The sequence below is a fragment of the Sinocyclocheilus anshuiensis genome, unplaced genomic scaffold (assembly GCF_001515605.1).
Source record: "Sinocyclocheilus anshuiensis isolate Anshui unplaced genomic scaffold, SAMN03320099.WGS_v1.1 scaffold1468, whole genome shotgun sequence".
NCBI lineage: Eukaryota > Metazoa > Chordata > Actinopteri > Cypriniformes > Cyprinidae > Sinocyclocheilus > Sinocyclocheilus anshuiensis.
The window spans coordinates 185,511-198,416 of NW_015546129.1; the positions used below are offsets into that span (position 1 = coordinate 185,511).

General features: G+C 36.1%; 2 protein-coding genes across 2 annotated transcripts in view; one reads left to right on the top strand and one right to left on the bottom strand.

The window, feature by feature from the left end:
• The window catches only part of LOC107701053 (secretory carrier-associated membrane protein 2-like), a 19,221-nt gene extending 11,413 nt beyond the window's left edge, over positions 1-7,808 (top strand). Inside the window, exons 6-9 of the mRNA XM_016502969.1 lie at positions 643-802; positions 1,788-1,889; positions 6,601-6,718; positions 6,800-7,808. Of these exons, the coding sequence (XP_016358455.1) occupies positions 643-802; positions 1,788-1,889; positions 6,601-6,718; positions 6,800-6,946 (527 nt within the window). The 3' untranslated portion in view covers positions 6,947-7,808. The remainder of the gene's footprint in view (positions 1-642; positions 803-1,787; positions 1,890-6,600; positions 6,719-6,799) is intronic.
• Positions 7,809-10,110: 2,302 nt separating this feature from the next.
• LOC107701041 (neogenin-like) overlaps positions 10,111-12,906 on the bottom strand; it is an 81,598-nt gene continuing 78,802 nt past the window's right edge. Inside the window, exons 25-27 of the mRNA XM_016502957.1 lie at positions 12,219-12,470; positions 12,011-12,123; positions 10,111-10,677 (exon numbers count right to left, since the gene is read on the bottom strand). Of these exons, the coding sequence (XP_016358443.1) occupies positions 10,594-10,677; positions 12,011-12,123; positions 12,219-12,470 (449 nt within the window). The 3' untranslated portion in view covers positions 10,111-10,593. The remainder of the gene's footprint in view (positions 10,678-12,010; positions 12,124-12,218; positions 12,471-12,906) is intronic.

Genomic DNA, 12,906 nt, shown 5'->3' on the forward strand with positions numbered 1-12,906 from the left:
AATTTAGCTGCATCAAAATACAGTATGTGGGCACAGAGAGGCAAACAAATGTAATAATAAATAATAAATGTACAGCATGTTCAGAAGTGAGCTGCCCTGTTGTGCAAAAATGTAAACAGGCTTGTGTAAGTAAATTGCTCAATGCAAAGAAAGAGAAGTAATGGGAACCTGCTTGTATGGGCTATTTTTCATGTGTCTAATAGACATGAACAAGTTCTTTGAAAAAAATCTATGACCTTTGAAACATGTCTAGTCTTCATGCTCTATGTTGACAATGGTTTCACTAATAATAAACATACATTTGCATAAGCGTTTTTGTGCAGATCAACGTCTTAATGGGTCGCGTTTCAGTCACTGTTTCATATTCATTCCGTTGTCTGACAACAGAAACAGTAAAATATAACAATGAAAATTTTATTGAGAATTTAGCTGCATCAAAATACAGTATGTGGGCACAGAGAGGCAAACAAATGTAATAATAAACAATAAATGTACATCATACATGGGGTCAGTTTTGATTCCATCAGATTGAGTTGAACTCTGCTGGCTGATGCACATCCGTGTGTGATGTGTGGCTCCTGTTTGATGTGAGCTTTATATATATATATGTGTGTGTGTGTGTGTGTGTGTGTGTGTTTGCAGGGCAGTGTGTGACGCTGTTTCTGAACGTTCTGGCCTGTCTAGCTGAGTTCACCACTAACAAAGATGCAGGCGTGGACTTCGGTCTGTCCATCCTCTGGTTCATCCTGTTCGCTCCCTGCTCCTTCCTCTGCTGGTTCAGACCCGTCTATAAAGCCTTCAGGTGAGCAGCAGAAGAGAGTTCAAATGACTGATCAGATCACGCTGTTGGGCTTTCACGTTTACGTCACTTTGATGATTGATACATTTCTGACAGTTTCTTCAATTTTGACAATCTATAATGAATATTTGTATACTATTTTGGTATTTATTAATATTTAGAATTAGCTTTTTATATTTTCAGTTTTCAATTTTGAGACTATTAAGAGAGCATTATTATGAGACTCTGGAATATTTGTATACTATTATAGTGTTTTATTAATATTTTGATTTAGCTTTTATTTTAATATTTCCAATTTTTATTTTAGTTTACGGTTTTGTCATCTCTATTATTTTTTTATTATTTAGCTTATTATCTTTCATTTATTTCACGTTTTAGTTTTAGTTTAATTTAATTTCAGTTTCAGGTCTGACATCTTTAATTTTGAGACTCTATTATGAGAATAATATTATATTTGTATACTATTATAGTGTTTATTAATATTCTGAATTAGCTTTTATTTTTATACTCCCAGTTTTTTATATTTTTATTTTAGTTTGAGTAATTTTGTTATGTATTTTTGTCATTTTGATTAGTTTTTTAATATTTTTATTTTGCTTTAATTTGTTAAAATATCTGTATCTAAAGTACATTTTAAATAGCTTTAATTTATTTTTATTTTACTTTATTTTTTAAGAAATAATAAATAATAATTTTTAAAAAAATTTAATAAATTCTGCTAAAAATCTATATTTAATGTGCACGTAAAAAACAATGTGAAAAGTATCTGTGTCTATTATAGAAATATAGAATGTTTGATTTAGAACAGTTAGAATTTAAGTTTTAGTAATTTTAGCATTTAAACAAACTTTATCTACTTTATTTTCAGCTATAGGCAACATTTCAGATTTTCTGAATGTTTAAGTTTTTCATTTAATATTAATATTTTAGTTTTATTGCCAACATGATTCTGTCTTTTCAGTAATTCATATATTTATTTATTTTTCAGGTCTGACAGCTCCTTCAATTTCTTCTTCTTCTTCTTCATTTTCTTCGCTCAGATCGCCGTGTCTGTGATTCAGAGCGTCGGCATTCCTAGATGGGGCAACAGGTACAGTACACATCAGTGCTGAGATCGCTCTATACAGCTTCCCCTGTACTTCATTCTGGATTACAGTAATTCATTAGTAGTGTAAGTTAAGCCAGTAATAGGAGTTAGGGAGTATTAAAGGAATATTTCATTCAAGCTATGTTGGCTAAGCATCTCTGAGCTGGACGTTTGTGTTTCTCCTGTGTGACAGATGACTTTCTGACGCTTGGCTCTCTCTTCTGTCTCTTTGACGAGTGTCTGTTCCTGCACTAACGGTTTTCTGCTGCTGGACTTCCTTTAAAACTCTTGCTTCCTCTCTGAAGTACGTCCTCTTGCTCTTTAAACTTCTTGCTTTATGTTTTCCTGTTAGAGCAACGCTTGTCGACCTCTGAACCCCTGATAGAGACATGCTTGATTTCTCAGTTCTCTTCCATTAATAACATTATCTTCTCAAGATTAAGTTGAGACTCTATTATGAGAATATTGTTATGAGACTCTCTGGAATTCTTGGACTGATTCAGATTGATCATTTGCAGCATTTTGAGATTTTATTATATGTATTTTTATATATGCATTTACTCTGATATTAGTCACAATTTTATAGAATATAATTAGAATATTTTTTTTAAAGTACATATATATTATTATAACTATATTCTGTAAATTTTAAATCTAAAAAATAAAAACTATTCTCAAACTTGTGTTTTTCATTATTTAGAATATTCGTATACAATATTTGTTACAATATTTATTTTTTATTATATATTTATTTATATATTTATATATTTATAATAATATAAAATGTAATATATTTTATACATTGAAATGAAACATTTCAAAAACAATATTTTTGTATTATTTTTAAAAATATTTTTATTTTAAATATGTATTGTTTTTTAATAAAAAAAATAATATTTGTTTAGAATTTTCTTCTAAATAATTTTTAAATATCTCATATATATACTGTATATATATAATAAACTTATTTAAAAATATTTAAAATAATTTTAGATGTAATGCATACAATTTTTTAATCTATATATGTATGTATGTTTTAGAATTGTTTTATTTTTAAGTGTATATATATATACATATATATGTATGTTAATGCATATACAAATCAAATACTTGATAGGACTAGGTGTTTCAATTCCTAACAATTCAGCACAGTACTAGCCTTGACTACTTTGGAGAAATCTTAGGTGGATTGACTTGTTGCTGCACTCCTGAGGGATAATACAAAAGAAAAGAAAATAAGAGGAAAAGCCAGGACCAGATCTTCACACCAGTGTGACACATCATCAGTTGTGTACCACTGCTTCATGAGATGTTTCGGCCTTTTATCACAAGACACCTCAGCAGAGGCAGGCCCACCACAGGCTAATCAGGCCTGGTGTGTATCGCGTGGTGACTAAACTGGTTATTCGGTGGCCCAAACTGCCTACAACCAGTGACTGCTTCTTTCGGCAGCAGTGGCAAGTTCCTTAATTGTTTTCCGCTGGGCCTGACCTCTGATACCCACTTCCTTCAGCAGCCTTATTCTGGAATTGGCTACAAAGCCCCTGCAGCCCACCTCCACTGGACGCACCTTCACCTTCCAGGAATTGGCTACAAAGCCCCTGCAGCCCACCTCCACTGGACGCACCTTCACCTTCCAGCCACGATTCGCTGCTTCAGCTGCCAACTCAGCGTACCGCAGCTTCTTTCGTTTCGTAAGCCTCCTCGATACCCTCCTCCCAAGGGACTGTGAGCTCCACAATGAAGACACAATGGCAGGAGTTTGACCAGAGAACCAGATCTGGAAGCAGATTGGTCACTGCGATTTCAGGTAGGAAGGTTAGTCTCTGGTTTGGGTCATTTGCCAGTCCCTAGCTGTATTCAGCAGACAAGAGTTAGGAAATGAAGACTTGGTTCGCTGTTTTTCTCCTTCCCTGATAAAAGGCGTTAATTGCGTGAAAGACGTCTGGCCATCTAGGGAAATGGCATTGCTTACACTCTCTTGTCCTCTAATGCTGAGGCCAAGCACTGCAGTACTTGGTTGTGACTTCCAAGTATATCTCCTTTGCGTTAAACTGTTTACAACTTACTAGGATGTGCTTGAGGGTTGGCGGGGCTGCACACTGGTGACATGTTGGATCCTCTCCACACCAAAGATGTAAGTTGGTTGGAGAGGGCAGTACATCATACGTGGCCTTGATCATGAAACTTAACCTGTTTATTTCCATGTTCCACAGATCACTCCATGTGATTTTATGTTGCTCTATGCCATCCCACCTCATCCAGCAGCCTTGCTAGGCTTGAGAGGGGCTCTTGCACATCTGGCTGCTTCCTCCTGGTGGCGCACCTCCACCAGGTGCCGGTGTTCATATGGTGTAGCTTTTTGCCATGTGGGGGTTGTTGTTCCCAATCCAAGTCCCCCTCTACCATGTTGGACTTTCCCCATTATATCCTGGTGTCTAAGGGTTGCCTTTGCTTCTGCTCCTGTTAAAGCTGACTTTAATTTCCTCCCCGTTGCTAGGGTCAGCGCAGCGCCTCTTATAAAGGGGTCACAGTAATTCCTTGAGTGTCATCTCAAGCCTAGCTTTGGCACATTTATGTTCCTCCACAATGCTTGATATAGGCAAAGAGAGAGTTCCATTCCCATACAGGCCTATGCTGCTAAGGCATCTGGGTAGCCCGAGCCACTTCCTCACTTGTTCGTTCACCAGCCGCTCAGCATGGGAAAGTGTTAATTCATAGATGGCAATTGGCCACACGAGACGGGGCAACAACCCAAATTGGAAGCACCACAACTTCAACTTTCCAGGGAGAGCAGTGCTGTTAATTTTCTTGAGGCCACTAATTGTCTCTTGCCTAAGTTGTTCCACCTGTTTGGAGTCTTTGAGCTCCGCTGTGTACCAACGCTTCCAAGGCTTTTGATTGATTTCTCCTGAATCGTTGGTATTGACTCTCCATTTATGCAGAAACTCTTGTTGGTAAGTCGGCCTTTGACAATGGAGATACTGCGACATTTGCTGGGTTTGAGCTCCATTCGTGCCCACTGGATGTTTTTTTTTTAAATTTTGTCCAGCAGGTGACTGGCATGCCAAAGGCATTAGCAAGATCCAGAAAAACCACATGCAGGTCTTTCTTTTCCTTCTTATCTGGTGCCAGATGGCATTGGCATGTTCCAAGCATCCTGAAAAACGACCTATCCCTGCTTTTTGCACTCAGGTGTCCATGAAGTTGTTATTCTGCAAGGAAGTTGAGAGCCTTTGGGCCACAACACTGGAGAAAATCTTTCCTTCCACATTTAGGAGGTTCATTTGACAAAATTGATAAATATTTGAGGAGTTTTTCTCCTTCGGAATCAGGATCCCTCCTGCCCTTCGCCATCCCTTTGGTTTAACTTGTTGCCACAATCATTAATTTCCAAAGATGTTTCAAGACCCTGTGGGTGTTCTTATAAAGCCTATATTGAACACCATTAGGCCCGGGGGCTGATGCTGATCTTGAGTCAGATGCTCTCAACTTCTCTCCATGAAGGGGCCCTTGTATCCATCTGATGCTCTGGTGGTTGGATTGGCGGCATGTCATCTGGAATGGTAGTTGGCACATGGCTCTGCTTGACAGAATAGGTCTTCCTCAGGTGCACCTCAAAGTCCTTTATAGGTACCTTAAGGCTCCCGTTTTTGTCCTTGCCAAAGAGGCATTTTACAAACTTAAAAAGGTCCTTGTAGAAGTAGGCCTGGGTGATTTTTTTTTTCTGATTTTATCGATTAATTCGAATTTAATGTTTTGCCACAATTACATTTTTTATAAATCGAGAAATCGCGATTTTGAATGGAAACATTACCAAACAAGAATTAGACATTTTGACAATATGTAAATGTTAACAGTAAAGAGAAAACAATGATCCAACCGCATGTCGGCGTGATTTAAGCACTCATGTGTGACGCTCTGTGAAGGACCATAAGTAGAATATATCACGCCATTCACACAAAATGCGCTTTTGTGTTGACAAAGATGTGATGTGGGCATTGGAATAGGAAAAAAATGCAGGAAGATGGTAGTTGAACTTCTTTTAACTTGCCGTTTAAAATGTCGTTTCATGCATGAGACTCTGCAATAGACGCGAGTGCAACAGTCAAACGCGTCCATGTTTACATAGAAAAAACAATGGAAAAGCAGCGTAATCTAATAAAAACCTGTAAAGAACTACTACTGTATGTCTGATATTTCATGTTTGCATCATGGTGACAGGTTGAAAGCTGCTGTTCATTGTTTTCACAGAACATTTATAGTTAATAATAGTCTACTGGTGTTATACCTTCAGTCATTTTGAATTTAAATTACCTTAACTTTTGAGATTTTTTTAAAGCATTTTCCCTTGTATTATTTCTGAACATATAATATGTATAAGACAAGTTTGCAGAAGATGAAGATCTTTTTTGCAAAGATATTTAACAAGTGATTTGTTTAATATTTACATCATGTTGACAACTTCACGTGTGGTGCACTTAAAATAGACATTTCTTTAACTAGCGGGTTAATAAAGAAAAAGTTACTTGAATCCTGTTGTAGTTACATTTTCAAGTTGACTAGTTAAAAATCTGCTGGGCCTGACCTCTGATACCCACTTCGTTCAGCAGCCATACATTTATTTTGTTGTTCATTATTCAGAATTTTAACAGTGCATCATTTAGAAGGAACAAACATAAAATTGGTTAATCGATGTTCATTTTGATTACAGCGGCTGGATTAGTGCCATAGCAGCGTTTGGCAATAACAAAGCGGTGGGCGTCATCATGATGGTGGTGGCGGCTTTCTTCACAGCCACTGCCGCACTGTCGGTCGTTTTACTGAAAATGGTAAGTAGCTCACGATTTCTGAGTGAAAACCTGTGGTTCTTTGGTTTGGATTCTTGGGTCATTGGTGTGATTATTTTCCAGGTTCATTCCCACTACCGTCGCACCGGCGCCAGTTTCCAGAAGGCGCAGACGGAATTCTCCCAGGGCGTCCTCACGAACCGCACCTTCCAGACCGCAGCCGCCAATGCAGCCACCACGGCCGCCCAAAGCTCTCTGCAGAGGAACTAGAACCAGGAAGCACCACCGAGATCCCACATCTCTTCCCTCACTGTCCCAGCGGTCCACACAGAACCCAAAGCCCAGCTACGCTCCCAAACGCTGCCCTTCTTCACCTGCTTTGGTTCTGGATCTCGATTTGGTTCCGCTTTGGACTGCAGAGGCACTACTTTTGTGTTTATTTTTTGTTTTGAAGCAGAAGGTATGAAGTTGAAATGTGTTTGTATATTTGTATGTATGCAAAATCTTTTCTGATCTTGGTTATGCTGTATATAAAGTAATTTAATGTTTCCCCGTCATCCATAATGGTACAGGAGTCTCTTTAAAAAAAAAAAAAAAGTGATCATGAAGGATCTCAAAACCTTCTCAAAGCAATGATTAGATGTTTATGTCATGAGAGTTTAGATGTTATAATTCTGCTATAATTTTACTAAAGGTTAGAGTTGTAAATAAAAGCTTTCATTCATATCTCATTAGATTTTCTGAAAACATTTCACAGTCCATATTAGTGCCAAAAAATAATATGTGCCCAGAATTCCATGGGCCATATTTGCATAATTAGAATCTTGACAACCTCGGAATCTTGACGAACACGGAGAACATTACTGTTATTGTCTTAATCGTAAGACTGAAGGTGGGATGTAGCTTTTTGCATTGGGTTTGTTTTTTTATAACCATGTAGAGCATTGTTTTTTCCTCTCATGTGTACAAGCTTATTTTAGGCTACTGATTGTAAACAGTCAAATCAAAATCGTTTTAGTAGTACTCAAGACTTAAATTTACGTGGTTGATTTTTTTTTTGTCTCAGAAAGTCCTAACTTTTGAAACAAATGTATAAACTGGTTTGCAATAAAATGTGCCACATAAAATGCCACTTGCTGGAAGGAGTTACATCATTTTGTCAAATGAGATGGTAAGATATTTTCCAAAAGTGTAAGTTTGAGCAAATACATTTTTTCTGATTAACAAATTTTGGCATTTGTGTTTATCAAAGCAAAAGCAGTGCATTTCAAGTATAATTCTCAGTCACATGATCATATCAAACACAAGAAATTTCAGATGTCTTTTAGCAAGTTGTATATGGACTTAAAAATGGGAAAAAATAGATTGTCCAATTTGCTCAGTCATTGTTTTTGATCTACACAAGACTAATTTCTCTAACAAACTTGATTCATGTCATTCTCTAAATTGTAAAATCTGCTAGATTAAATTATGGGGCCGAATGTGAAACTATCAGGTAGGTTCAACAGCACTTGAGTTTTGTTGACTACTAAAACTGTAGCTCCCAGCATGCTTCACATGGGACTTAATTTCAAACATTTTTGCTATGTATTTTAAGTATACTTTAATGTTTTTAAGCAAAATGAGGGGTGACTTGATCGTGTTTAATGTTCAGTTGTTGTGATTTAGAAACCTGCTTTACTCAAAGGCATTGATTTAATGCTTAGTGTTGAGTTTGCTAATATTTGCTATTGTGAGCTAATAATTAGTTAATACAATATTACAATTTAGTGTTGTGACAAAACTATGAAAATGAATAAATCATAACACATTAAGACCCCTTAATTGGATAATTTAAAAATAACTTCCATGAAGTTACGTAAACAAATTGTTTGATTCATGTGACACTGATGATAAAATTATGTAAATTCAACACTTTTTCAGACTTTAGTCCCATGTTCTTTGTTTTTAGGCAGCGGTGTCCCACAAGGCTTTGTATTCAGTCCATTTTGATTAGGCCATAACTTTCTCATTGATTTATTTTATCCATATTTTATCCATCAATGATCTTCTAGCTGTCTGAAATGAGCTGAGTACAAAATCAGCTTTGATAATTTATGGAAAGTAATGAGCTACATTGTAAAATAATTACAATAAATAATCATTCCAGTTTTTCTTCAATAACCATTGAACCGAAAACCACAAGTATCTGAAATATAAGCAATGTTTTCCAGCAAAAACCAAATGCAAATAGGTTTTATTTAATAATGCAACAAAATAAACAACAGTTAAATGTCTTTGAAACCAGTTGTTTACTTGAACATCATTGTTACATAAAATAGGTTCATATTTCACATGGCATCAGCGATTCATTTCAAATCCAAAATATAAAAAGTGCAAATGACAGTTGACGGTACACCGACCATATAACATAGTTCGGTGTCTTCTTTTTTTTTTTTTAAATCTTCCCCCGTTATTGTAAACACAAACAACAACTGTATTCATAAGCAGACCTTGTTACAGCCACATTGACATTCATGACGTGAAAAACTACACGAGCAAGGCAGAGTTTGTCGCTGATATTTTCTTTCGCTCATTCTTTGGGAGAAGGGATTGGCTAAACAGCACAGTGAAAACACAACGCAGAAAATGTAACCGTTCATAACTTACATGGAAAATGTTTACAAAGCAATGTGTCGTCTTCATATAAAAACCAACTGAAAGATGAATATATATATAAAAATTGTCCTTTTTGAGAGTGTACAAAGTATTTGCAAACGTAAGCAAACATTTGCAGTTTGTCATATATATATATTTATATATCTCTCAAAGTACAAAAATCTGAGTCACTTGGCATTAAACTCCTTCATGATGAATCTTTAGGGCCCCAAAAACAGGCATCAGGGTCCTGAGGAAGAGGAACGTACATCTCCGTTCTCACAAAGTCTCATGTTTGAGGAGTTTCTGAAGCACCAAACATCAACGTCACTCGATTCAGACTGAATTAAGATGGTCGAGATCTGCAAGAAGTCAGTATGTCCATGTGGAGATTTCCAATGCATATTCAGACTTTTAATGCTACCAGCGTTTGAGGACAAGAAATCTTCATTTCTCCAGAGATGAAACATTTAAACATGATGTAAGACACTGAAAAAAATCCATGAAACATTCATGAGAATTCATGAGCAAACAAAAATAATTGTTCGTAGATTATTTGTAAATTGTTCAATAACTGCTCTAATGTAAATCTCGACATTCAATTCTAATTCAACAGCTAAAGTTGTGATGTTATAGACACTGAGGAAATGTCTATTTGACAATTTACGCAAGAATGGTTTTCTTGGAATTTATGTATTTAGGTTTGTAGTTAAGTATTTGTACACACATTTATGTATTTAATAAGTGTTTGTATTTAAAAATATTATCTTTTTTAATTATATGATGGAATGGAATGCAACATTTATGTGAGAATGGTTTCATGATCCATGTACAAATTTTGGTTTAAATCGTTCATTATGTAAATGATTGCACTGATTTGAATGCGACAATTTACATAAGAATGGTTTTATGCATAATTTACACTAAATTATTCTGCTTGCATTTCATGAATGAAGCCCAAAGTTTGAGCATGTGAGGTTTTGTCCTAAGAAAAGTCCTAAAATGACCTTGCACACAATGAAAACATACATATACAGGCTAAAAATATAGAATACGTAAATACAACCCTCCAAAAAAAACCATTAAAAAAAAATTTCTGTGCGAGTTGAGAAAATGGCATCGAGTTTTCATCGTTTTACAGATTCTCTGCCATGCAGGATGGAGAAGATGAAGCGGTGATTCGTTTTCAGTCATTCTCAAGGCTGATCTGAGATCAGCGTTCATTCAAATGTCCCGGTTGTTCCTGAGGACGCGGTTCAGCCGTGAGTGATTGCAGTGGTTCAGTCTGTGGTGATGGCGTTCAGGTCCTTCATCAGACCCTCCAGGTGTGCCATTTCCTCTGAGAGTTCATCTGTCTCATACGTCTGAGAGAGAGAGCCATGCCATAAGAGCCGTGTTAGAGTTAGGATTGAGGGATGCAAGACAACGGAGGGAAAAAAGAGCCAAAAAAACAAAAACAGAAAGAGGAAAAGCGACAGGAACAAGAGTGAGGGTATCAGGTTTGATGAGAGTGAGAGTATAAAGCAAGACGCTACAGCGCAACCTACAACAAAACAAACAAAAAACGCATGCATTTCAGAAGCGTAGCACAAATTAAAAAGGAAAAAAAAATGTTTCATTTTTGGAGTTATTCGTTATACAAAATCAGACACAGAAAGACAAAACCATTCAAAATTAAGCCAATCAGTGAGTAAAAATGGAAGAAATAGGAGAAATAATAATAATAAAAAAAAATTAAACACATTCAAAAAAATAAATGTTAATGAAAATTGACAAAGTTTGCAAATATATATGGACCACAATATATATATATATATATTAGAAAATCACATTGAGAACTGAGATATTTTATTGCATAAAATAATGAGAAATTGTATTTTTTCACTAAAAATTTCTCAAAAACACAAACATTACAAATACATTTATGCTGCTCATATTACTGTAGCCCAGTTTGTGCTGAATCAGACTTATTAGCCATTAATATGTTTTTAAGATACTGAAAAAAGCACAAATGTCAGGGCATGCCAGGACCCCAAAACCCCCTCAGACCCCAGAGGGTTAAAAACTGTCTATTAATAGTCTATTTATTAAGTATTAAATTAATAAACTGCTTATTTGTCGTGAAAATAAAGTCATAATGCAAAAAAATCTTGCTGGTCCTAGAAATAGGCTTCATGTGCTTTAAGCTAAATTTCTTATTACCGTCCTTTGATATTTGGGCGAAATGTGAACCAGGGTGATCATCGTTAGCTAAAACTAAAACTATTAAAAACATTTGAACTCAAATGAAAGTGAAATAAAATGTAATAAAATATAAATATTAGGTGAAAAGCTTAAACTAAATAGAAATGAGAAACTGAAATTGGAGTGTTTAACCTGAAGCACTAAAATAAAACTAAAGCTAAAACTGAAATAAATAAATCTAATTGGTAATACATATAAAAACTAAAAACAAAACAATACAAAAGCACATAGAATTACAAAAAAATGAACCTAAAATTAAAATAAAAACTCAAAATACAAAAAAACTAAGGGCTGATTCAAAATATGAATAAAAACTATAATAGCATATGAATAATACTAAAATGGCACTGATGTGAACGAGACATGTTTGATAATGAAGCCTGCACTGAAACACAGTGTGCCATTGTGGTCACCTCTACATTACAGGAAGTGAGGCGTGTCTCCAGCACTCACCGTGTCCAGCATCGTGCTGGTTTCTGATTGGTCAGGTGCACTGGGAACTGTTACTGCCATCAGAGCTCGAGCTCGATTTAATGTCCCGATAGACGCTATCTTCACGCCAGGCACTGAAACACAGAGTAACATGCTATGAGCTCCACAACCAACCACATTCATGTTTTGGTATGCATGTTATTTAGGACTGAATAACCAGGAAACAGACCTGGCTGTGCCAGCAGAGGGGTGCTGGGTAATGCGGTCTCATAGGTGGGTTGGTTATGGGCGGAAACAGTGACGGTTGGCACGGCGAAGCTCTTGAGTGGGTGTGTGGGCCGAACGTGGGCCGTCAGTGGGTTCATGCTCGGTGGCTCTTCTTCTTTGATCAGCGCCTCTGTCTTCTGTAGCTCAGCTGTAGTGCAGGGCTGACTGGGGGCAACCAGAGGTTCAGGTGCAGGGGCCTGATTCCTCACAGACTCTACACACATACACAGAAAAAAATGAAGAAATTTGTATATTACTATATTATATGCACAATTAAATTAAAAAATTGCGATTATTACATTTATATTTTTTATATTTATATTCTATTACATTTTATAAAATATATATTTAGATTATAGTTTTCTTATAGAAAAATGTTCATATCTCTGTTTTATATACATACATGCATATATGTATGTATACAGTAGTCAACATTTGAAGTGGATCAAAAATGTTCATTAAAGTTGTTCTAAGACAAGAACGCTTTTAGGTTTTAGGACAACTTTGATGAAAGGTTTTGATCCACTTCAAATGTTCACTACTGTACATGTACCCTGTAAGTCTCATTGCTGTAATGCTGTGATGTGTTTTTATGTTACAGCATCACAGAAACCAAAGGAACCGGGAGCCGCTGTGGTGGCGCGTGGCGT